At 48.1% G+C, this 25,589-nt stretch overlaps 1 protein-coding gene across 3 annotated transcripts in view; it reads right to left on the minus strand.

The window, feature by feature from the left end:
- LOC309548571 (complement component receptor 1-like protein) overlaps positions 1–25,589 on the minus strand; it is a 588,839-nt gene that overhangs the window by 350,886 nt on the left and 212,364 nt on the right. For 2 of the 3 annotated variants that reach the window (XM_082248544.1, XM_082248543.1), the window contains exons 8-9: positions 20,650–20,835; positions 5,699–5,884 (exon numbers count right to left, since the gene is read on the minus strand). The exons of the other annotated variant lie outside the window; for it this stretch is intronic. In XM_082248544.1, coding sequence (XP_082104670.1) covers positions 5,699–5,884; positions 20,650–20,835 — 372 coding nt within the window. The remainder of the gene's footprint in view (positions 1–5,698; positions 5,885–20,649; positions 20,836–25,589) is intronic. 3 annotated transcript variants of the gene reach the window in all.

The following is a 25,589-nucleotide window of genomic DNA, read 5'->3' on the forward strand; positions in this document are numbered from 1 at the left end:
GCGAGACCTTTTAACTCGCAAGGTCAGTCCCTCCAATGGGACTCTGTCGCGGCCGACCCAGCGCGGAGCTCTGGTCTGCACGTGCTCGTAGGCTGAACCGGGGTGACCACTGGATCTCAACATCCAGCCCGTCGCCCGGCCCCGCATACTTACTTGAATGTGTCGCGGCCGACCAAGCGCAATGCAATGGTCTGCGCGCGCTCGTAGGCCGGCTGGGGTGACCACTGGATCTCAACATCCAGCCCGTCGCCCAGATCCGGCGTAATTTGCTTGAAGATCTCACAGGAAAAAAACTGGAGAAACCACCTAAAAAAATATTTTTTCTAAAAACAAAAATCTTGCCAGGACCAGAGATCCCAGCAAGGAACTTCGGTCCTTACTCCTGACTAGACAGAAAAAAACTGATTCCCTGTAGCAGAGAGAGGGAGGATATACCCTCTGGGACTGCCCCTAGGGTGGAGCCAGAACGTTTTTTCTTTCTGCCTAGTCCTACTCCTGCGGAGGCAACATAACCCAATTGATGTGAATCAAAGAGGACTACGTCTGTCAATGAGCGACAGAGAAATACAACTTTAGTCACATCAAGGATATAAAAGCATAAATCTAACAAAAACACAACCTTCCATGACCATAAAAAAAATAAAAAATAAATAAAAAACATTGTTGTCTATAACCAAAACTTTTATCTAGACACCTCACACACATCCATACAGTCCAATAACAAAGTAAAGTTAAACATGCTAAACAGAAAGATATGGGGTGGTATGAATATTCCACCTATGAATATCCTGGACTGATAAAACTCCCCATTAGATAAATGAAGGCCTAGCCAAAAACGCTCATAGAAATTGTGCATAGAGCCCAGGTGCGGTAGCAAAATACTGTAGCTCTAAAAAGATCACTTCAGGAAAGTCGCATCTGGATGCAATATCACTACTGGAAATGGCATATAGATGCAGTGAATCCAAAGAGCATGAAGAGCAGTCAATCAAATCAACAGATATAGAATCTCCATCAAACTCCAATGTATTGAATCCTAGTGAATATCCATATAGATCAGTCTATAGATGAAGCATAAATGTGATGTGTTTAGGGCTATTTCGCAACCTGTCTTTTTTTATGGTGATGGAAGGTGGCGTTTTGTTAGATTTATGCTTTTATATCCATGCTGTGACCAAAATGTTTGTATTTTTCTAAATTTGAATCCATTTATATAATAGCTGACTGGTTTCTATACCCCCGAGGCTCATTAGTGTGGTTCTTTTGACTGTACCTTTTGTCTGGTACTGTCTCTTTTGTATATATTTGTATTTGCCACAGAGCCCTATTTGTATCCAGTTGCGTGAGTGGGTAAGTAACTGAGGGTACAATCTACCCAATATGCTGCAGTTCACTTTTAGCTATGTATTTTTTTTCTAGGGAGGAAAGAGCAGCATTAAGTGCAAGGCCTGTGTGGGGACGTCACCAATAGAATTACTATGGGGCATCCCTTGTCTGCTGTCCCTCCTCTCCCCTGAAAATCAGTGCTGGGAGCTGATCATGTGGCCAGCGCCCTTATATTGGGCAAGAATGGACATCTTTCCTTTACAGGATAGTTAGTATAGGGCTTAGAATGGGGGTGGGAGAAGGTTTAGGTTTAGATAGTATTAGCCCAGATTTCCACTTTTAATCCTGGTACACACTATACATTTTTTTCCATTCATTTGGAGCTGCTATACTATGTGCCCCCCCCCCCCCCCCCGCCAAAGCACTCCAATCAGGGCTCTCTGCTCAGTCGGTCGACTGCTGGTTTTACAGCATGTACGCCTGACAAAAGCCAGCTGAACAGCCAGCTTCTGTCGGACAGACCAACATACACATGGGCCAAATGCAGGCCCTTTTTTTTTTTAACTGGCAAATGTCTGTGTACCTAGCTTCAGGAAATTATTCTGCTCCCGTCTTGCCCCCACCCCCCTTCTCCACCCTGCCCCCCTCCTTGATTCCTTCTTTCCTACCCATTAACATGCTGACAATATTTTGAAAACCATATTATTTTCATTACCATATTTTAGACCCAGTGACAATCACTGGGTCTATGTGCTTCTATATATAATGATATAATGCAGGCAGATCATGGATGGTGGGAGGGGCCATCATGGTTCTGTGCATTGCTTACCTAAAACATCACAGCACCTTACCTTTCTATTCCTCTAAGCCCTGATGCAAGCAGGGAGCTGCCTCTTTGGCAAAATGTAGAAAAATTTAGAGAAATCTCAAAATGCCTTGATAAGGTGTCAGCCAGCAGACTGCCAGATCAGACCAGACCAGATAATGTCCACACAGTGGCAAAACTACCAGGGTCGTACTTGTGACCAGGCCCTGGCATTCTGCCACTGTCCGGGGCCACAGTGGAGTTTCTTATCGCAGGGCTCTGGAGCTGAGAGCGTCTCTCTAATACAGCCCAGAGCCTATACTGACAGTTCCCCCCTCCCTCGCACGGATGGGAGAGGAGAGCCCTGATCTGCTCCTTCTCCTTTCTCCCCTCCTGTGTGCACTGCAGGAAGTGTGAAGCTAAGCAGGTGAATTCGATCATTTAGCTCCAGTCTTTCACACTTCTCGCGGTATACACAGGAGGAGAGGGGCGGGAGGAGAAAGAGCCAATCGGCTCCCTGCTCTTCCATCCGTGCGAGGAAGGAGGGGGGGGGGCAATTGTCAGTGGATGCTCTGGGAGTCCTGCTGAGGAGACACTGATATGTGGCTGCACTGATAATCAAGGCACTGATGAGTGCCCTGGTTATCAGTGTAAAACACGTACTGACAGTCTTGCCGGTTAGCGGCTCTAAGGAAAGGACTGTTGATAACCAGCAAGTCTGTTTACATGTGATCAGCTGATCACATGGTAAAGGGCTGCTGTGATTGGCCCCTTACCGTGATCTGTGATCAGCTGTGTCCAAAAGACTCCGCAGTCACATTGTGTGCTGGATACGTGACCAAGAGACATGTGGGAGGATGTCCATGGACACATTCCCAGAACTATTGAAAACAGACCCGAGCTTACAGTATTGTACAATTCACTAGTGGTGAACACTGGCATAAAAACATGCAAAGGTGCAGCGCTGCAAACTAACAAAGTCCTTGACAGGAAATTCAACAGAAAGAGTCCAATAGGTGTGGGGTCCAAAATAGAAAATCTTGTGAGAGATCTTTCACCGTCAGATGTACACACACTGACTCTTACCATCCAGAGTGGACCACTACATACATAGATTGAATGTACTTGTTACAGAATCCAATCAAACAGCAGCATTCTTCCACCTTTAAGCAGATTCCACTTCACATGGCCCTCAATGCATATAACGTTCCATCCAGAGTGGACCACTACATACAGTGGTTGAATGCACTGGTTACAGGATTCATTCGATCGTACTGCAGCACTCTTCCACCCTTAAAGCAGATTCCACTTCATATGGCCCTCAATGGATAGAACGTTCCAACATAGATAGAAAGACACCTCATAGTGGAATACGTTCAGTATAAAATGTATTATATTACAGAAAACTCCAAAAAGGTAAGATAAAAACTTGCATGTGCATCAATCCACAGGGGAAAATTTTCAACCATCAAGATGGCTGACCTCCATGCTTGGCAATGTCGCGTGATCCAGCTCTACCCAACTGGTTACACATGATCACTTGCCCATGTGCCATGCATTATGTGGGACACATTGTTCGTACTTTTTAGATCAGAAGGAAGGAGCATCTTGCTAACATTCAAAAGTGCTTCCCTAACCATAACCTTTCCAAGCATTATGATCGTTATCATAATAGAAACCCTAAGGGTACATCTTTTATAGCCATTGACCAGCTCAATGTCAATTGGAGAGGAAGTCACTTAAGGAGAGAAATCTCCAGGTTATAAACTAGATGCATGTAATTTAAGATCATTCAGACCTCATGGCCTTATAATAGAGTCGAATACTAACGCCTTCATAAAAACAATGTATTAATTTTTCTGGACTGTCATATATGAACCTAAATAGGGTTTGTTCTATACTCAGGCAATTATGGTTACAATTATTTTTTCTAGGTTTTTATGGTTCTTATGTGGGATATATATTGAAATCATTTTTTTGGTAAATTGTATTGAGTGTTTTCAACCACAAGATGGCACCAACCATGCTCGGCCATCTATATATGGGACAGAACATTCCTATAACTTTTGCTTTGTAACCTTTCATTTTTTGGAGTTAACATGTATATGTTTTCCAACTGGCCACCTCTGTAACTATTTTTGAGCGGCCGGAACTCTTCCGGTTCCCGTTTCCAACTCCCTCAGGTCTGCTCTTTTTGGTCAGACACGGCATCACTTTCTATTTCAGTGGGACGAACAGTTCCTGCTCTTGGAACACATGGGACATGGGCTATCTATAGCTGGCCCCTACCACATATAAGGCATCCCAATACACGCCCCTGATGACTTTGGTACGACAAAACCGGATGAGTAGAGTAGGATCACGTGACATTGCCAAGCAGTGAGGTCCGCCATCTTGATGGTTGGAAACATTCCCCTGTGGATTATTGATTCACATGCAAGTTTTTATCTTCCCTTTTGGTGAGTGAGTTTTCTGGATGCTAATACATTTTATACTGAACATATTACACTATGAAGTGTCTTTCTATCTATGTTGGAACCTTATATCCATTGAGGGCCCATATGAAGTGGAACCTGCTTAAGGGTGAAAGAGTGCTGCCGCACGATCGATTGGATCCTGTATGTAACCAGTGTGTTTGACCGCTGTCTGTAGTGGTCCACTCTGGATTGAACATTATATCCATTGAGGGTCATATGAAGTGGAATCTGCTTGAAGGTGGAAGAGTGCTTCTGTTCAATCGATTGGATTCGGTAAGAAGTGCATTCGGCCACTGTATGTTGTGGTCCACTCTGGATGGTAAGAGTCAGTGTGTGTACACCTTTCGGTGGAGGATCTCTCATAAGATTTTCTATTTTGGACCCCACACCTATTGGACTCTGGTAAATTTCCTGTCAAGGACTTTGTTAGTATTTAACCCTCTCAGAACTGGAAGCCTGGGACTCAGATGGAAGGGGGGTCAAAAGGAGCCCTTATGGTTTCTTGCACCAGGCCTGGCCTGAAGGTTCTAGTTACGCCTCTAATCCCACATGTGATGCTGAACCTTCATGATTTAAAGAACTTAAAACCAATGAATTAAAGGGGCAGGCCAGGGACAGAGAGGATAGGGATTAAAGCATTAGATGGATGTCCTCCAACCAGTAAATGAAGCAAGCTCGCACAGAGCCCGCTGAACACAGATGTGATTTGATGAGTTTACATAACTTCCGTTTCTAGTAAGGGTTTTAAATATGTTTTGAGGCAATAAAAATCCTGATCTTACTGCACTTCTGCTTGCTTGCATGTCTGGCTTGCTGAAGCTCCTTTTGGAACTGGGAAAAAATTACTGTGCAGTGAAATCAATTTCAGTAAAGGCAGAAGCCTGTACAACTGTGAAAGACTGAAGTTAGGCTTTAAGAACTCTGAAAATCATTGGAAGGTACTGGTAATAAATGTGCATATTTGATTTAAAACAACATGCCTATGTTGTGAAATGCAGTAACTAAAGGGCTTTGTGAGATCTGAAAATATATGTATATTTTCTAAAACAACTTTTTGTGGGAATGAAAACACCATTCAAAATATACTTACCAACACACTTAGGGGCATCAGAACTCCAATTTCCATAAGAGGAGCAAGTCACAGAAGGTGGTCCTATGAGTGCAAATGTTTTATCACTGCACTGGTATGTTACAACGTCTTGGTAAGCATATACTCCTTTTACGGGGCTAAATGATCCATTTGTTATAGCGGATGGAGGTGCACAACTTGGAACTGCTGAAACAAACGAAGAACTGAAAATGAGATGTCTGCAAAAACTGAATTTTTGTAAAATCTTACCTGTAAAACTCCTTTCTCTGAGTCCTCCGACAGTCGCCGCCTCCTCTAAGTCATCACTATTGGGTATTGACTTCTGCTCCATAGGAGTAGCTAGGCATAAGACTTAGTCAAAAAGAACAAAAGAATTTGCATATACACACCCATGGGGGCTGTCCCACTAGGTCAAAACCTGCAGTGACCACTCCCAACTCAGTTTGGTAGCATAGCAGTAGGAATTAAGACAACAACCCCAAAAGAGCGGCGGCAACTGTCGGAGGACTCAGAGAAAGGAATTTTACAGGTAAGATTTTACAAAAATTCAATTTTCTCTTACGTCCTCCGACAGTCCCCGCCTCCTCTAAGTCATCACTTTTGGGATGTCCCAAAGCAGTGTATACATGAGGGGTGGGAGACGCAACTGTAGAAAAGGCAACGCAGTACCCACATCAGAAAAAGGAATCTTACACGCACCGTAAGAGAACCTTCTGGGCAACAGAAAACAAAGCTCAACAGGAGCAACAGCCCAGGAAAGCAAACACCAGCAGCCAGGGACCCATAACAAAAACAAGGGTCACTCATGGCACTGCCGCACTGAGAACCTTGCGGCCAAAGGAGGCATCAGCTGATGCCAGAACATCTACCTTGTAGAATTTGGAAAAAGTGTGCACGGACGACCAAGTCGCCGCCTTGCACACCTGGGCCACCGAAGCCCGATGTCAATAGGCCCAGGACGCACTCAAAGATCTGGTAGAGTGCGCCTTAACAGGGAAGGGTGGAACCCGTTCCTTCAAAGCATAAGCCTGCTCAATGGTCTGTCTGATCCATTTGGCAATAGTCGCTGCGGACGCAGCCCTGCCCTTCCGAGGTCCCTCAGGAAGGACAAAGAGGAAATCCGTCTTCCGGAAAGATTCCGTAGACGACAGGTAAGCCCTGATCGCCCTGACAACATCCAAGGAATGCAGAGCAAACTCCTTAGGATGCTTAGGCTTCGTACAAAGCGAAGGCAAGACAATGCCCTCATTAATGTTGAACTCAGAGACCACCTTAGGAAGAAAGGAGGGATGCGGAAGCAAGACCACCTTATCCTTGTGAATCACCAAGTACGGAGAACAGCAAGATAACGCTGCCAGTTCTGACACCCTGCGAGCCGAAGTGATCGCCACCAAAAAGCCAACCTTCTTAGACAGCAGAGGCAACAAAATCTCCAGGATGTGTTCAAAGGGAGCACGCTGTAACACGGACAGAACCAAGTTCAAGTCCCATGGAGGTAAGGGCTCCTTCCTGGGAGGAGCCAAATGTCGCACACCTTGAACGAAGGTGCGAACCAGAGAATGAGATGCCACAGGGCGTTGGAAAAGAATAGCCAGTGCAGACACCTGGCCCTTTATCGTGGCCAGCGCCAAGCGTTGGTCCACCCCAGACTGGAGGAAGGCCAACACTCTCAACACCGAGTACAAGCAAGGGGAGAACCCCCTGGACTCACACCAGGCGAAATAAGCCTTCCAGGTACGGTAAAAGATTTTACCAGAGGAAGTTTTCCTAGCCTTGACAAGGGTAGGGATGACCTCAGGGGAGAGACCCCTGTCCTTCAGGACTTGGGTCTCAACAGCCAAGCCGTTAAAGCCAGCGACTGTAAAGTAGGATGGAAGATCGGACCCTGAGACAGGAGATCTTCCCGCAGAGGCAGCCGCCACGGAGGCGCCACTGCCAGGTGAACAACGTCAGCATACCAGGACCGGTGTGGCCAGTCCGGCGCCACCAGAATCACCAGGAGCGGTTCTGAGGCCAACCTGCGGAGGAGCCTGGATAGCAACTGAATCGGAGGAAAGGCATACATCAGACGATACTGATGCCAAGGGGCCACCAACGCATCCGAGGCATCCGTCAGAGGATCGCGCGTTCTTGCCAAGAACCTTTCCACCTTGTGGTTTAGCCGAGACGCAAACAGACCCACGTCCGGGGATCCCCACTTCACAAACAGCATGTCGAAGACCTCCGGGTGCAGGGACCACTCCCCCTGGTCCAGGGTCTGGCGGCTCAGATAGTCGGCCTGCCAATTCTCCACACCCGGAATGTGAACTGCTGAGATTGCCGGGACACGAGTCTCGGCCCAAGACAGAATGTCGGTCACCTCCCGGGCCACCCGGGCACTCCTGGTGCCCCCTTGGTGGTTGATGTAAGCCACCGCGGTCGCATTGTCCGTCTGTACCCTAACAGGACGGCCCCGAAGTCGGTCCGACCACTGAAAGAGACAGTTTTATCGCTCGCAATTCCAGCACATTTATTGGGAGGGAGGATTCCTCCTCCGACCAAGTGCCCTGGGCAGACAGGTTGCCCAGGACTCCACCCCAGCCCGACAGGCTGGCATCCGTGGTAATCACCGTCCACAACAACGGACGGAAGGACTTGCCTTCCGACACCGTCGGGGACTGAAGCCACCACAGAAGAGCCAATCTGGTCTGACGACTCAGTGAGACGCTCAGATCCAGGGACTGAGGCAGTCGGTCCCACCTGGTCAGGATCTCCGCCTGGAGAGCCCGCGTGTGAAACTGAGCAAAGGGAATCGCCTCGAAGGCCGACAACATCAACACCAGGCCCCACATACAGGTCCTGAGTGACGACGACGGATTGTCCCTGAGGGACCTGATCTCGTCCCGTAAAGTCCGGAGCTTGTCCTCCGGCAAAAACACCTTTGCCTGAGCAGAGTCCAGAATCATTCCCAGATAGGGAAGACGAACCGATGGAGACAACGTCAATTTCTGAACGTTGATGGTCCATCCGAACTCCTGTAGCGTCTGCACCGTGGTAGAGAGATCGAGTAGTAGGTCCTGGCTGACACTCGATCTCAGAAGAAGATCGTGCAGGTACCCCAAGACCGCAAAGCACTGTGCCCTTAACAGGCCCAGAACTGGTGCCAGTACTTTGGTAAACACCCTTGGAGCCGAAGCAAGACCGAAAGGTAACGCCACAAACTGATAGTGGTCCTCTGCGATAGCAAAACTAAGGTACCACTGATGACCCTCGAAAATGGGGATGTGCAGGTGCGCATCTTTTAGCTCTATCGAGGCCAGGAATTCCCCTGGACTCAGGGAGGCCACCACCGAGCGGAGAGACTCCATACGGAACTTGCGAACGCGCACAAAGCGGTTCAGCGCTTTCAGGTCCAGAATAGGACGTACCTTGCCCTCCTTTCTGGGCACAGTGAACAGATTTGAATAAAATCCCCGAAACCTGTCCCGATGAGGCACCGGGACAATCACCCCCTGGGCAAGGAGGTCCTGCACCGCTTGATGCAGGTCCTGCAGACGCCCTGGAGGCATATGAAGATTGGAGGGAAAAAAATCTGTCCGCCGGCCGGGAAATGAACTCGATCTTGTACCCTGATCGAATGATTTCCTGAACCCACCTGTCCGAAATCCGGAGCAGCCAGGGTTGGAGGAAACCGCGCAAACGTCCCCCCACCCCTGAAACGGGTGAGGGCGTCCCTTCAGGCAGAGGCGGATTGACCCACCGAGCCGGCATTGCCTGACTTCTGCTTGCCCGCCCAGGGCTTCTTCTGGCTACCCTGGCCCTTGAAGGGTTTGCCCTTGGATTGGTTCCGAAAAGGCACGAAAGGACCCCTGATTGGATCGAGGCGCAGAACCCCACTTGCCACGAAAGGACTTGTTCTTCGGGTTCTGGGGCATCATGGTGCTCTTGCCCCCTGTGACACCCTTCACCAGGGTATCCAACGCCTCGCCAAAAAGGGGAGAACCAGCATAGGGAAATTCAGCAACTGTTTTCCACGAGGACTGGTCAGCCGACCAGCTCTTCAGCCAGATCAGTCGCCGGCTGAGTACCGAGACACTGGACAGGCGTGCTACTAAAGGGGCCTCATTTAAGGCCGCATCACACAAATACATGATACCTTGGTGAATTTGATCCACCATATCCAGCCAGGCAGGCTGAACAGCATCAGACACGAGGTTGCTCCTTAGCACCTTAGTCCAATCCGCCACCGCCTGAGCCACCAAAACGGACGCGAAAACAGGTCTAAGCAACAAGCCTGCAACCGTATAGGAATGGCAGGCTAGAGACTCCAACCGTCGGTCCGTGGGATCCCGAAAAACCGGGGTATCCTCAGAAGGAACCAAGGTAGCCTTGTTCAGTACGGCCACAGTGTGATCCACCTGCGGAGGCACACACCATCGCGATTCCGTAGCCGGTGCAAAGGGATAAAGCAATTTGAACCGACTAGGCACCAGGAATGGACGTTTTAAAGTGCGCCACATTTCATTAACAGTGTAATGAAACTCAGCGGGACAGGGAAAAACCTGCGCCGACTTGCGGGTCCTGTGTGTCCCAAATGAGGACACAATGCCCCATAGGACTGAATGGAAGGCTCCGGCAAAATGGCCGCCGAACATGCGGTCGGAAAGATCGTTCTGACACTGCAAAATGGCGTCAGAAGGCGCCAAAACAGCATGTAGTATTGCCCATAGTGAAGCAAAAACATGCATGCCCATATCTAAAATGGCGGACCGCGCGGTTTTACCCCGCAGCGGCCACCACACACACAGTCTGCACCCCCACAACACCGAAGTGACACAGGGAAGGGGACCCCCAAAAACATACAGCACCGCAGCGCATGTACAAGCGATCCCCGCAGGGACCGCATAGGGAGTCACACAGGCACAAACATGGGGACACACAGCAACACAGGACTGCCACCCCGCACAGAGGCCCCACACAGAAGTACTTACCTGTACCAGATGGCGTGGGGAGCCTCTCAGAACGGAAAGTCGCTGTCCTCAACTGACAGGGAGTGCCGTTAGCCAGGGACCTTACACTGCAGTATCGCAGATGTGTCCAGTGAGGTAGCCACCTCATGGGTGCATCCCTGCAGCGAGCAGGGATGGGTCGTTCATAATGCCAGGACGAACCATGGCTGAACGCTTGATGGCGGGCTGGGGGTCCATCTGACCCTCTGCCCTGGAGAACCAGGGCGGTCAGTCCGAATCCCAGCACCGCATGAATCCATCTTCATCCGAAGAATCAACTAAACTAAAGCTGACAAAATAAACAGCTAGTAAAGCAAGAAAAAACTGACATTTTTAAAAGAAAATCAAAGAAAAAAGATTAGATAGGCTGAGACTGTAGCCCCAGCACAGGGAAGCCTAACTACTCCTGATGCTAGGCAGAAAGAAACTGAGTTGGGAGTGGTCACTGCAGGGGGATATTGACCTAGTGGGACAGCCCCCATGGGTGTGTATATGCAAATGCCTTTGTTCTTTTTTACTAAGTCTTATGCCTAGCTACTCCTACGGAGCGGAAGTCAATACCCAATAGTGATGACTTCGAGGAGGCGGCGACTGTTGGAGGAAGTAAGAGAAAGAAGGATTTTAAGTACTGTACATCAAATGCCCAAAAACTTTTTCTTTTCTTTTATTGAGCTTTTGCTATTATGGAAGGGTAAAACACCTGGCAGTTTAAGGTTGTCTGCGTCTCACAGGAGCGAATAATTCCCTGGTTCTGGAGACCTAGGGGTTGATTTACTAAAGGCAAATCAATTGTGCACCGTGCAAGAGCAGTTGCTTCAGACCTTAGTAAATAAGTTGAAGCTTCACTTTGCAAAGCATACCCAATCACATGCAAGGAAAACACCACATTTTTGCTTGCAACAGGATTGGATAATGAAGTGTGGTAGAGCTTCCCCTCATTTATTAAAGGAGTTATAAAATCAGAAGGTTTTTTTTATCTTAATGCATGCATTAAGATAAAAAACCTATGTGCAGTAGCCCCCCTCAGCCCCGCTAACACCTATCTGAGGTCCCTCGCTGTCCAGCAATGTCCACGAGTGTCTCAGCCGTCCAAGATTCTCCATCCTAAGACACAGCAGCAGTCCTATTGGCTGCCACTGCTGTCAAAGTCAGCTAGCCAATCAGGGGAGATTGGGGGCTGTGGCAGTGTTTCATGTCTTAATGGACAAGCTGCTTGCTGTGGCGGTACTGAACAGAAGGGAGGGGTCAGGATCACAATAGACGGACCCAAGAAGAGGGCCACACTGTTCAAATCCACTGCAACAGAGCAGGTAAGTATGACATGTTTGTTAATTTTATAGGGAAAAAAAAAAAAAAAAGAAACGGGACTTTAACCAGTTCAGCCCCACCCACCGTACATTTACAGCGGCACTCAGCCGCTGCTGGGCAAAGCGACGTAGCCCTACGCCGCTCGCTCCCGCCACGGTTTCGCGCCAAAAGCGGCCCCCACACCCACATTGCACAAGCACCTCAGGGACATCGGAGACCCCCGAAACCCCCCATACAGCGGTGGAACCGCCACAGCGCCCCCCCCCCCCCAAGGAAACGGGAAGGGACACACACGGACTGCACCTACAGACATGAGGGGGACATCACAGAACCCATACCGAACTGCCATCCCCATAAAATAGAGGGCCCACATACACACCCCGACAGACATGTCAGAGACATAGGGGTATCATGGTACTCACCAGTCCAGCGAAAACGTGGGCACCACTACGTGACAAGAAGCCTCCCACCCTGAGTGGGGGTGCCGCCAGTCGAAGGGGACGCTAGCAACACGCGGGTGTACCGCAGTTGAGACATCCCGGCGAAGATAGCAACTTCGCAGGCTCGACCCTGAGGTCAGGGACATAGTCGTTTGGGAGGCCTGGGTGTACCAATAACCTGCTAACGTGCGATGGCAGGCTGGGATTCCGTAAGGCTCTAGGATAACCAGTGCGATTCCAAGCTCCACAAAGGCTGTAGTCTTCCGAAGTCCGACTAACTAAGCGCAGGAACAAATAAAAAGCTATCTTTTAAAAGAAAAAATACTTTTCTAGAGAGAACATAAAAAGAAGAAAAAAGCTAAGACCGCAGCCCCAGTCAGGGAAAAGCCAGCCTACTCCTAAGCAAGGCAGCAGCAAACTGAATTGGGAATGCAGCTAGCTGGGGGTATTGACCAGAGGGACAGCCTCCTGTAGGTGTGTCTATGCAAAGTTTTTTGTGATTATTCTAACAAAATCTTCTGCCTAGCTTACTCCTGTGGAGAAGGCCAATACCCAGACGTGCAGATTGTATGAGTGGGCGGCGACTGTCAGAGGACGTAAGAGAAATTTACCTCTACTACTCTTAGCAGACCAGTAGACCCCTCTGCCATTGAAACCCCTTCCCCCAACCATACAGGCGTCAATTTTAGCTTGGAGGACTTTCACTACCCTAAAGCCCTCAGGGGGTGACCCTCGAACGCACAAAATCGACATTGACATGTTTCTCCATCTTCTCCCTCACCTGAACACCCATATCCTACACTCCTCAGGCATTTCATATGTACACAATTTGCTATCCAAGGGTCGCGTAAATTCACTAGCGGAAATTTCAGACAGTCATCTCCTCACACCTTTGGCCACTTTTCTTGCTTTAGTATTCTACATTTCCTTACATAATACCCCCTACCACCCTTCATGGTGCATGAAGAACTGAAAGAACTAACGCTCCCAACTACCTCCCCAAAAAACGGTCATATATCGCGGCTGTATCACCTTCTACATATTAGCTTTACAACCAACAAATCCCCCTCCATGGTTAAATGGGAATCGGACCTAGGCTGGTCTTTTGATCTTACTGACTGGAAGAGGGCCTTAAGGATGATTATCGAGAGCTTGCGTTGCTCCACGCAGTGGGAACTCACAATCAAAATTGTGAACCGCTGGTATTATACCCCTTATTGCCTATCCAATTGCTGGAGAGGTTGCGGACAAGTAGGAACCCTCTTTCACTCCCTATGGTCCTTTCCAAAACGGAACAAGCTCTGGGTTCAAGTTTTTCCACTCATCTCCACTTGTACGGTGATCATAACCAAGCCTGACCCTTCTCTAGCCATCCTACATCTAGGTATCAATAACTTCCCTCCGTGGCACAGGACTGTGGTCTCCCATATACTTTTATCCACCCGCCAAATTCTCCTGCGGCACTGGAAAACCATTCATACCCCGACTTTGGCTGACTTGGTATCCCTCGTGCAGGATAACCACTCCTATGAGAGAATGTTAGCACTGGCTAATCTATCTCCAAATGTGATAAGGAATGGTCGATCTGGGTATGTGTATAACTTAATGATTATTACCCAACACATTGACGGAGGGAGTGGAGGTGGGAGGGGAGGCCCGGGGAAGGGGGGGAGGCGCGCCCTTCGGACACAGTGAATTCCCCTTAGGGGTGTCCTGGATGTGGGGCCCCTCCTGATCATTCTCCGCATCTATACTTCTGTCCCACTTTCTATGAACCCCTCTCGCTTCCACACAACTCCAGAACAGGTATCTACGTTCTCACAGACCTGCAGGATTCCTAACCTCCATATTTAAATATGTGACACTATGCTCTACCGTTGATTGCTATTATCCGGCTGTTTATACTTTTGAAAATCCTAATAAAAATTAAAAAAAAAAAAAAAAAAAAATGAAGTCTTTCTATGTTTACCATTATAATAAAATAAAGCCCCTAAGGCTGGATTCACAACTTTAGAGGATGGTAACAAAACTGCCCTGCAGGGCATCAAACTGTACATGCCATGCTTAGTGGTTCGCTGAAAAAAAAAAAGAAAAGAAAAGTGCAAGTACCTTTTTTTGGTCACTTGCTCTGCACTGGCAGCTAATTTTTGTGCTCTGGTTCCCTCCCTTGCTGCTCCCTATCCCCCCCTCAAGAAACATACCTTTTCCAGGTGTCTGATCTAGTCCAGTGATGTCACATGTCATTTTTGCCTTTGGCAGGGGGGGGGCCTACTAAATACCACAGGGAGCAGCAGCTCTCTATAGTCTTTACCTATAAGTCCAGGGTGAAGGAGGAGGGGGGTACAGCCTTAACATCAGGGTTTACAGGAAGGGGGTCAAATGACACTGGGCTTTGATGCATTACATGAAATATTTTACTTTATTGCATGTGTATTAATGCATCACTACAGACCAGAAAGGTGTGAAGAAGCCCCCAAATTATTCTTAATACTCTAATGTAGGTGGGGATACATAATATGTGTAGTAAATATTCACCATAATGTTCTATATTTATGCATAGTGTGTGTCTGCACTGTTTGTGTATAGTGGTGTATTTGTTTTTTTAAATATTACATGTTTTACTTTTTATTTTTATGCTTTACTTACAATAATTACTATCACCAGGGGGGTGACAAGTTTCCTGGTGACCGTATATACTAGTGATTACAGCTTCTCTTAGGAAGACATCAGGGTCCGCGGATGTCTTCACTTTAGGCTGAAAAAAGTGGAAGTCCAGGCTTCCAAAATTCTGCGACCACCCCATTCTATGCCCTATCTATCTTGTAAAGGAAAAAGGTGTATACTTACCTAATCTAAGGGTGCTACAGCACGGTCGTGTGATCTCCCCAGCAGCTGGCATCAGGGGAGAGAGCATATACAAAAAATACCAGAAAAAAGGGACAGTCCAAAGAACTGAACTAATGAGCCTCAGGGGTATAGAAACCAACCAGCCATTATTGAAGAAAAATAGATCCAAATTTAGAAAAATACAACTTTAATTAGTCACATCAAGGATATAAAAGCATAAATCTAACAAAAACACAACCTTCCATGACCATAAAAAAAAAATAAATAAATAAAAAAACATTGTTGTCTATAACCAAAACTTGTATCTAGACACTCACACACATCCATACAGTCCAATAACCAAGTAAATTTAAACATGCTAAACAGAAAGATATGGGGTGGTATGAATATTCCACCTATGAATATCCTGGAGTGATAAAACTCCCCATTAGATAAATGAAGGCCTAGGCAAAAACGCTCATAGAAATTGTGCATAGAGCCCAGCTGCGATAGCAAAATACTGTAGCTCTAAAAAGATCACTTCAGGAAAGTCACATCTGGATGCAATATCACTACTGGGAATGGCCTATAGATGCAGTGAATCCAAAGAGCATGAAGAGCAATCAATCAAATCAACAGATATAGAATCTCCATCAAACTCCAATGTATTGAATCCTAGTGAATATCCATATAGATCAGTCTATAGATGAAGCATAAATGTGATGTGTTTAGGGCTATTTCGCAACCTGTCTTTTTTATGGTGATGGAAGGTGGCGTTTTGTTAGATTTATGCTTTTATATCCATGCTGTGACCAAAATGTTTGTATTTTTCTAAATTTGAATCCATTTATATAATAGCTGACTGGTTTCTATACCCCCGAGGCTCATCAGTGTGGTACCTTTTGTCTGGTACTGTCTCTTTTGTATATATTTGTATTTGCCACAGAGCCCTATTTGTATCCAGTGGCATGAGTGGGTAAGTAACTGAGGGTACAATCTACCCAATATGCTGCAGTTCTCTTTTAGCTATGTATCTTTTTCTAGGGAGGAGAGAGCAGTATTAAGTGCATGGCCTGTGTGGTGACGTCACCAATAGAATTACTATGGGGAATCCCTTGTCTGCTGTCCCTCCTCTCCCCTGAAATCAATGCTGGGAGCTGATCATGTGGCCAGCGCCCTTATATTGGGCAAGAATGGACATCTTTCCTTTACAGGATAGTTAGTATAGGGCTTAGAATGGGGTGGGAGAAGGTTTAGGTTTAGAGAGTGTTAGCCCAGACTTCCACTTTTAATCCTGGTACACACTATACATTTTTTTCCATTCAACCCAGCGACTTGAACGAAAAAAAAAATGGTCATATCTGATTGGAGCTGCTATACTATGTGGCCCCCCCCCCCCCCCCCCCGCCAAAGCACTCCAATCAGGGCTCTCTGCTCAGTCGGTCGACTGCTGGTTTTCCAGCATGCACGCCTGACAAAAGCCGGCTGAACAGCCAGCTTCTGTCGGACAGACCAACATACACATGAGCCGAATGCAGGCCCTTTTCTTTTTTTTTAACTGGCAAATGTCTGTGTAAATAGCTTCAGGAAATTATTCTGCTCCTGTCTTGCCCCCACACCCCTTCTCTGCCCTGCCCCCCTCCTTGATTCCTTCTTTCCTAACCATTAACATGCTGACAATATTTTGAAAACCATATTATTTCCATTACCTTATTTTAGACCAAGTGACAATCACTGGGTCTATGTGCTTCTATATATAATGATATAATGCAGGCAGATCATGGCTGGTGGGAGGGGCCATCATGGTTCTGTGCATTGCTTACCTAAAACATCACAGCACCTTACCTTTCTATTCCTCTAAGCCCTGATGCAAGAAGTGAGCTGCCTCTTGGGGAAAATGTAGAAAAATCTCAAAATGCCTTGATAAGAAGGTGTCAGCCAGCAGACTGCCAGATCAGACCAGACCAAATAATGTCCACACAGTGGCAAAACTACCAGGGTTGTACTTGTGACCAGGCCCTGGCATTCTGCCACTGTCCGGGGCCCCAGTGTAGTTTCTTACAGGTCTCTGGAGCGGAGAGCGTCTCTCTAATACAGCCCAGAGCCTACACTGACAGTTCCAACCTCCCTCGCACGGATGGGAGAGGGGAGCCCTGATCTGCTCCTTCTCCTCTCTCCCCTCCTGTGTGCACTGCAGGAAGTGTGAAGCTAAGCAGGTGAATTTGATCATTTAGCACCCGTCTTTCACACTTCTCACGGTATACACAGGAGGAGAGGGGCGGGAGGAGAAAGAGCCAATCGGCTCCCTGCTCTTCCATCCGTGCGAGGAAGGAGGGGGGGGGGGGGAACTGTCAGTGGATGCTCTGGGAGTCCTGCGGAAGGAGGCACTGATATGTGGCACTAATGGGGCTGCACTGATAATCAAGGCACTGATATGTGGCACTGAGTGCCCTGGTTATCAGTGTAAAACACGTACTGACAGTCTTGCCGGTTAACGGCTCTCCTTTCCTTTCACAGCGTGTGAGGAAAGGACTGTTGATAACCAGCAAGTCTGTTTACATGTGATCAGCTGATCACATGGTAAAGGGCTGCTGTGATTGGCCCCTTACCGTGATCTGTGATCAGCTGTGTCCGAAAGACTCCGCAGTCTCACATTGTGTGCTGGATACGTGACCAAGAGATATGTGGGAGGCTGTCCATGGACACATTCCCAGAACTATTGAAAACAACAGACCCGAGCTTACAGTATTGTACAATTCACTAGTGGTGAACACTGGCATAAAAACATGCAAAGGTGCAGCGCTGTAAACTAAAAGTCCTTGACAGGAAATTCAACAGAATGAGTCCAAAGGGTGTGGGGTCCAAAATAGAAAATCTTGTAAGAGATCCTCCAACATTAGATGTACACACACTAACTCTTACCATCCAGAGTGGACCACTACATACAGAGATCGAATGTACTTGTTACAGAATCCAATCAAACAGCAGCATTCTTCCATCTTTAAGCAGATTCCACTTCACATGGCCCTCAATGGATATAACGTTCCATCCAGAGTGGACCACTACATACAGTGGTTGAATGCACTGGTTACAGGATTCATTCGATCGTACAGCAGCACTCTTCCACCCTTAAGCAGATTCCACTTCATATGGCCCTCAATGGATAGAACGTTCCAACATAGATAGAAAGACACCTCATAGTGGAATACGTTCAGTATAAAATGTATTATATTCCAGTAAACTCCAAAAAGGTAAGAAAAACTTGCATGTGCATCAATCCACAGGGGAAAATTTTCAACTATCAAGATGGCTGAACTCCGTGCTTAGCAATGTCGCGTGATCCAGCTCTACCCAACCGGTTACACATGATCACTTGCCCATGTGGCATGCATTATGTGGGACACATTGTTCGTACTTTTTAGATCAGAAGGAAGGAGCATCTTGCTAACATTCAAAAGTGCTTCCCTAACCATAGCCTTTCCAAGCATTATGATCGTTATCATAATAGAAACCCTAAGGGTACATCTTTTATAGCCATTGACCAGCTCAATGTCAATTGGAGAGGAAGTCACTTAAGGAGAGAAATCTCCAGGTTATAAACTAGATGGATCTAATTTAAGATCATTCAGACCTCATGGCCTTATAATAGAGTCGAATACTAATGCCTTCATAAACAATGGATTAATTTTTCTGGACTGTCATATGTGAACCTAAATAGGGTTTGTTCTATACTCAGGCAATTATGGTTACATTTTTTTTTCTATGTTTTTAGGTTTTTATGGTTCTTATGTGGGATATATATTGAAATCATTTTTTGGGTAAATTTTATTGAGTGTTTTCAACCACAAGATGGCACCAACCATGCTCGGCCATCTATATATGGGACAGAACATTCCTATAACTTTTGCTTTGTAACCTTTCATTTTTTGGAGTTTACATGTATATGTGTTTTCCAACTGGCCACCTCTAACTATTTTTGAGCGACCGGAACTCTTCCGGTTCCCGTTTCCAACTCCCTCAGGTCTGCTCTTTTTGGTCGGACACGGCATCACTTCCTATTTCAGTGGGACAACCAGTTCCTGCTCTTGGAACACATGGGACATGGGTTATCTATATCTGGCCCCTACCACATATAAGGCATCCCAATACACGCCCCTGATGACATTGGTACGACAAAACCGGATGAGTAGAGCAGGATCACGTGACATTGCCAAGCAGTGAGGTCCGCCATCTTGATGGTTGGAAACATTCCCCTGTGGATTATTGATGCTCATGCAAGTTTTTATCTTACCTTTTTTTGAGTGAGTTTTCTGGATGCTAATACATTTTATACTGAACATATTACACTATGAAGTGTCTTTCTATCTATGTTGGAACCTTATATCCATTGAGGGCCCATATGAAGTGGAACCTGCTTAAGGGTGAAAGAGTGCTGCCGCACGATCGATTGGATCCTGTATGTAACCAGTGCATTTGACCGCTGTCTGTAGTGGTCCACTCTGGATTGAACATTATATCCATTGAGGGCCATATGAAGTGGAATCTGCTTGAAGGTGGAAGAGTGCTTCTGTTCAATCGATTGGATTCGGTAAGAAGTGCATTCGGCCACTGTATGTTGTGGTCCACTCTGGATGGTAAGAGTCAGTGTGTGTACATCTTTCAGTGGAGGATCTCTCATTAGATTTTCTATTTTGGACCCCACACCTATTGGACTCTGGTAAATTTCCTGTCAAGGACTTTGTTAGTATTTAACCCTCTCAGAACTGGAAGCCTGGGGGTCAAAAGGAGCCCTTATGGTTTCTTGCACCAGGCCTGGCCTGAAGGTTCTAGTTACGCCTCTAATCCCACATGTGATGCTGAACCTTCATGATTTAAAGAACTTAAAACCAATGAATTAAAGGGGCAGGCCAGGGACAGAGAGGATAGGGATTAAAGCATTAGATGGATGTCCTCCAACCAGTAAATGAAGCAAGCTCGCACAGAGCCCGCTGAACACAGATGTGATTTGATGAGTTTACATAACTTCCGTTTCTAGTAAGGGTTTTAAATATGTTTTGAGGCAATAAAAATCCTGATCTTACTGCACTTCTGCTTGCTTGCATGTCTGACTTGCTGAAGCTCCTTTTGGAACTGGGAAAAAATTACTGTGCAGTGAAATCAATTTCAGTAAAGGCAGAAGCCTGTACAACTGTGAAAGACTGAAGTTAGGCTTTAAGAACTCTGAAAATCATTGGAAGGTACTGGTAATAAATGTGCATATTTGATTTAAAACAACATGCCTATGTTGTGAAATGCAGTAACTAAAGGGCTTTGTGAGATCTGAAAATATATGTATATTTTCTAAAACAACTTTTTGTGGGAATGAAAACACCATTCAAAATATACTTACCAACACACTTAGGGGCATCAGAACTCCAATTTCCATAAGAGGAGCAAGTCACAGAAGGTGGTCCTATGAGTGCAAATGTTTTATCACTGCACTGGTATGTTACAACGTCTTGGTAAGCATATACTCCTTTTACGGGGCTAAATGATCCATTTGTTATAGCGGATGGAGGTGCACAACTTGGAACTGCTGAAACAAACGAAGAACTGAAAATGAGATGTCTGCAAAAACTGAATTTTTGTAAAATCTTACCTGTAAAACTCCTTTCTCTGAGTCCTCCGACAGTTGCCGCCTCCTCTAAGTCATCACTATTGGGTATTGACTTCCACTCCATAGGAGTAGCTAGGCATAAGACTTAGTCAACAAGAACAAAAGAATTTGCATATACACACCCATGGGAGCTGTCCCACTAGGTCAATACCTGCAGTGACCACTCCCAACTCAGTTTGGTAGCATAGCAGTAGGAATTAAGACAACAACCCCAAAAGAGGGGCGGGGGCGGCGACTGTCGGAGGACTCAGAGAAAGGCATTTTACAGTAAGATTTTACAAAAATTCAGTTTTCTCTTACGTCCTCCGACAGTCGCCGCCTCCTCTAAGTCATCACTATTGGGATGTCCCAAAGCAGTGTATACATGAGTGGTGGGAGACGCAACCGTAGAAAAGGCAACGCAGTACCCACATCAGAGAAAGGAATCTTACACGCACCGTAAGAGAACCTTCTGGGCAACAGAAAACAAAGCTCAACAGGAGCAACAGCCCAGGAAAGCAAACACCAGCAGCCAGGGACCCATAACAAAAACAAGGGTCCCTCATGGCACTGCCGCACTGAGAACCTTGCGGCCAAAGGAGGCATCAGCTGATGCCAGAACATCTACCTTGTAGAATTTGGAAAAAGTGTGCACAGACGACCAAGTCGCTGCCTTGCACACCTGGGCCACCGAGCCCGATGCCAATAGGCCCAGGACGCACTCAAAGATCTGGTAGAGTGCGCCTTAACAGGAAAGGGTGGAACCCGTTCCTTCAAAGCATAAGCCTGCTCAATGGTCTGTCTGATCCATTTGGCAATAGTCGCTGCGGACGCAGCCATGCCCTTTCGAGGTCCCTCAGGAAGGACAAAGAGGAAATCAGTCTTCCGGAAAGATTCTGTAGACGACAGGTAAGCCCTGATCGCCCTGACAACATCCAAGGAATGCAGAGCAATCTCCTTAGGATGCTTAGGCTTCGTACAAAGCGAAGGCAAGACAATCTCCTCATTAATGTGGAACTCAGAGACCACCTTAGGAAGAAAGGAGGGATGCGGACGCAAGACCACCTTATCCTTGTGAATCACCAAGTACGGAGAACGGCAAGATAACGCTGCCAGTTCTGACACCCTGCGAGCCGAAGTGATCGCCAACAAAAAGGCAACCTTCTTAGACAGCAGAGGCAATGAAATCTCCCGGATGTGTTCAAAGGGAGCACGCTGTAACACGGACAGAACCAAGTTCAAGTCCCATGGAGGTAAGGGCTCCTTCCTGGGAGGAGCCAAATGTCGCACACCTTGAATGAAGGTGCGAACCAGAGAATGAGACGCCACAGGGCGTTGGAAAAGAATAGAGAGTGCAGACACCTGGCCCTTTATCGTGGCCAGCGCCAAGCGTTGGTCCACCCCACACTGGAGGAAGGTCAACACTCTCGACACCGAATACCAGCGAGGGGAGAACCCCCTGGACTCACACCCGGGCGAAATAAGCCTTCCAGGTACGGTAATAGATTTTACCAGAGGAAGTTTTCCTAGCCTTGACAAGGGTAGGGATGACCTCAGGGGAGAGACCCCTGTCCTTCAGGACTTGGGTCTCAACAGCCAAGCCGTTAAAGCCAGCGACTGTAAAGCAGGATGGAAGATCGGACCCTGAGACAGGAGATCTTCCCGCAGAGGCAGCCGCCATGGAGGCTCCACTGCCAGGTGAACAACGTCAGCATACCAGGACCGGCGTGGCCAGTCCGGCGCCACCAGAATCACCAGGTGCGGTTCCGAGGCCAACCTGCGGAGGAATCTGGATAGCAACTGAATCGGAGGAAAGGCATACATCAGACGATACTGATGCCAAGGGGCCACCAACGCATGCGAGGTGTCCGCCAGAGGATTGCGCGTTCTTGCCACGAACCTTTCCACCTTGTGGTTTAGCCGAGACACGAACAGATCCACAGCATGTGGAAGACCTTCGGGTGCAGGGACCATTCCCCCTGGTCCAGGGTCTGGCGGCTCAGATAGTCGGCCTGCCAATTCTCCACACCCAGAATGTGAACTGCTGAGATTGCCGGGACATGAGTCTCGGCCCAAGACAGAATGCCGGTCACCTCCCGGGCCGCCCGGGCACTCCTGGTGCCCCCTTGGTGGTTGATGTAAGCCACCGCATTCGCATTGTCCGTCTGTACCCGAACAGGACGGCCCCGAAGTCGGTCCGACCACTGAAAGAGACAGAGTTTTATCGCTCGCAATTCCAGCACATTTATCGGGAGGGAGGATTCCTCCTCCGACCAAGTGCCCTGGGCAGACAGGTTGCCCAGGACTCCACCCCAGCCCGACAGGCTGGCATCCGTGGTAATCACCGTCCACAACAACGGACTAAAGGACTTGCCTTCCGACACCGTCGGGGACTGAAGCCACCACAGAAGAGCCAATCTCAGTGAGACGCTCAGATCCAGGGACTGAGGCCTCCGCCCTGAGGGTCCGCCCTGGTCAGGATCTCCGCCTGGAGAGCCCGCGTGTGAAACTGAGCAAAGGGAATCACCTCGAAGGCCGACACCATCAACCCCAGGCCCCGCATACAGGTCCTGAGTGACGAGGACGGATTGTCCCTGAGGGACCTGATCTTGTCCCGTAAAGTCCGGAGCTTGTCCTCCGGCAAAAACACCTTTGCCTGAGCAGAGTCCAGAATCATTCCCAGATAGGGAAGACGAACCGATGGAGACAACGTCGATTTATGAACATTGATGGTCCATCCGAACTCCTGTAGTGTCTGCACCGTGGTGGAGAGATCGCGTAGTAGGTCCTGGATGACACTCGATCTCAGAAGAAGATCGTCCAGGTACCCCAAGACCGCAAAGCCCTGTGCCCTTAGCAGGCCCAGAATCTGCGCCAGTACTTTGGTAAACACCCTTGGAGCCGAAGCGAGACCGAAAGGTAATGCCACAAACTGATAGTAGTCCTATGCAATAGCAAAACGAAGGTACCGCTGATGACCCTCGAAAATGGGGATGTGCAGGTATGCATCTTTTAGATCTATCGAGGCCAGGAATTCCCCTGGACTCAGGGAGGCCACCACTGAGCGGAGAGACTCCATACGGAACTTGCGAACGCGCACAAAGCGGTTCAGCGCTTTCAGGTCCAGAATAGGACATACCTTGCCCTCCTTTCTGGGCACAGTGAACAGATTTGAATAAAATTCCCGAAACCTGTCCCGATGAGGCACCAGGACAATCACCCCCTGGGCAAGGAGGTCCTGCACCGCTTGATGCAGGTCCTGCAGACGCCCTGGAGGCATATGAAGATTGGAGGGAAAAAAATCTGTCCGCCGGCCGGGAAATGAATTTGATCTTGTACCCTGATCGAATGATTTCCTGAACCCACCTGTCCGAAATCCGGAGCAGCCAAGGTTGGAGGAAACCGTGCAAACGTCCCCCCACCCCTGAAACGGGTGAGGGTGTCCCTTCAGGCAGAGGTGGATTGACCCGTCGAGCCGGCATTGCCTGACTTCTGCTTGCCCACCCAGGGCTTCTTCTGGTTACCCTGGCCCTTGAAGGGTTTGCCCTTGGATTGGTTCCGAAAGGCTCGAAAGGACCCCTGATTGGATCGAGGCGCAGAACCCCGCTTGCCACGAAAGGACTTGTTCTTCGGGTTCTGGGGCATCATGGTGCTCTTGCCCCCTGTGACGCCCTTCACCAGGGTATCCAACGCCTCGCCAAAAAGGGGAGAACCAGCATAGGGAAATTCAGCAACTGTTTTCCACGAGGACTGGTCAGCCGACCAGCTCTTCAGCCAGATCAGTCGCCGGCTGAGTACCGAGACACTGGACAGGCGTGCTACTAAAGGGGCCTCATTTAAGGCCGCATCACACAAATACATGATTCCTTGGTGAATTTGATCCACCATATCCCAGCCGGGCAGGCGGAACAGCATCAAACACGAGGTCGCTCCTAAGCACCTTAGTCCAATCCGCCACCGCCTGAGCCACCAAAACGGACGCGAAAACGGGTCTAAGCAACAAGCCCGCCACCGTATAGGAATGGCGGGCTAGAGACTCCAACCGTCGGTCCGTGGGATCCCGAAAAATCGGGGTATCCTCAGAAGGAACCAAGGTAGCCTTGTTTAGCACGGCCACAGTGCGGAGGCACACACCATCGCGATTCCGTAGCCGGTGCAAAGGGATAAAGCAATTTGAACCGACTAGGCACCAGGAATGGACGTTTTAAAGTGCGCCACATTTCATTAACAGTGTAATGAAACTCAGCGGGACAGGGAAAAACCTGCGCCGACTTGCGGGTCCTGTGTGTCCCAAATGAGGACACAATGCCCGGAGGATTGGGCTCATCCTCCAAATGTAGTGTTTCCTTAACAGAAACTATCAATTCATTCATGGTCGTACGCTCTTCGGGCGACCCCGGGGAGGAAGCATCAACCCCCTCCACCTCCGCCTCCCCCTCAGACCCCAGCGGGTCCAAGGATGAGCGAGACCCTGAAAAGGACACGCTCACCGCAGCAGCCATATCACCATCTGAATCAGAAGAGAGACAATCTGGGCCTCTTTCTAGCAGCACGTTCAGCCATCAGCATTTCCGTATTGGACACCAAGGTCGCCACTACAGCGGCCAAATCAGGTCTCAGAGGGGCCACAGGAGAACTGGGGTCCCCCACCAGAGCTGAGGGGAATTTGCTGTCCTGAGAATCCATTGCCCAAG

This window comes from Pelophylax lessonae, assembly GCF_965119305.1.
Source record: "Pelophylax lessonae genome assembly, chromosome: 2".
NCBI lineage: Eukaryota > Metazoa > Chordata > Amphibia > Anura > Ranidae > Pelophylax > Pelophylax lessonae.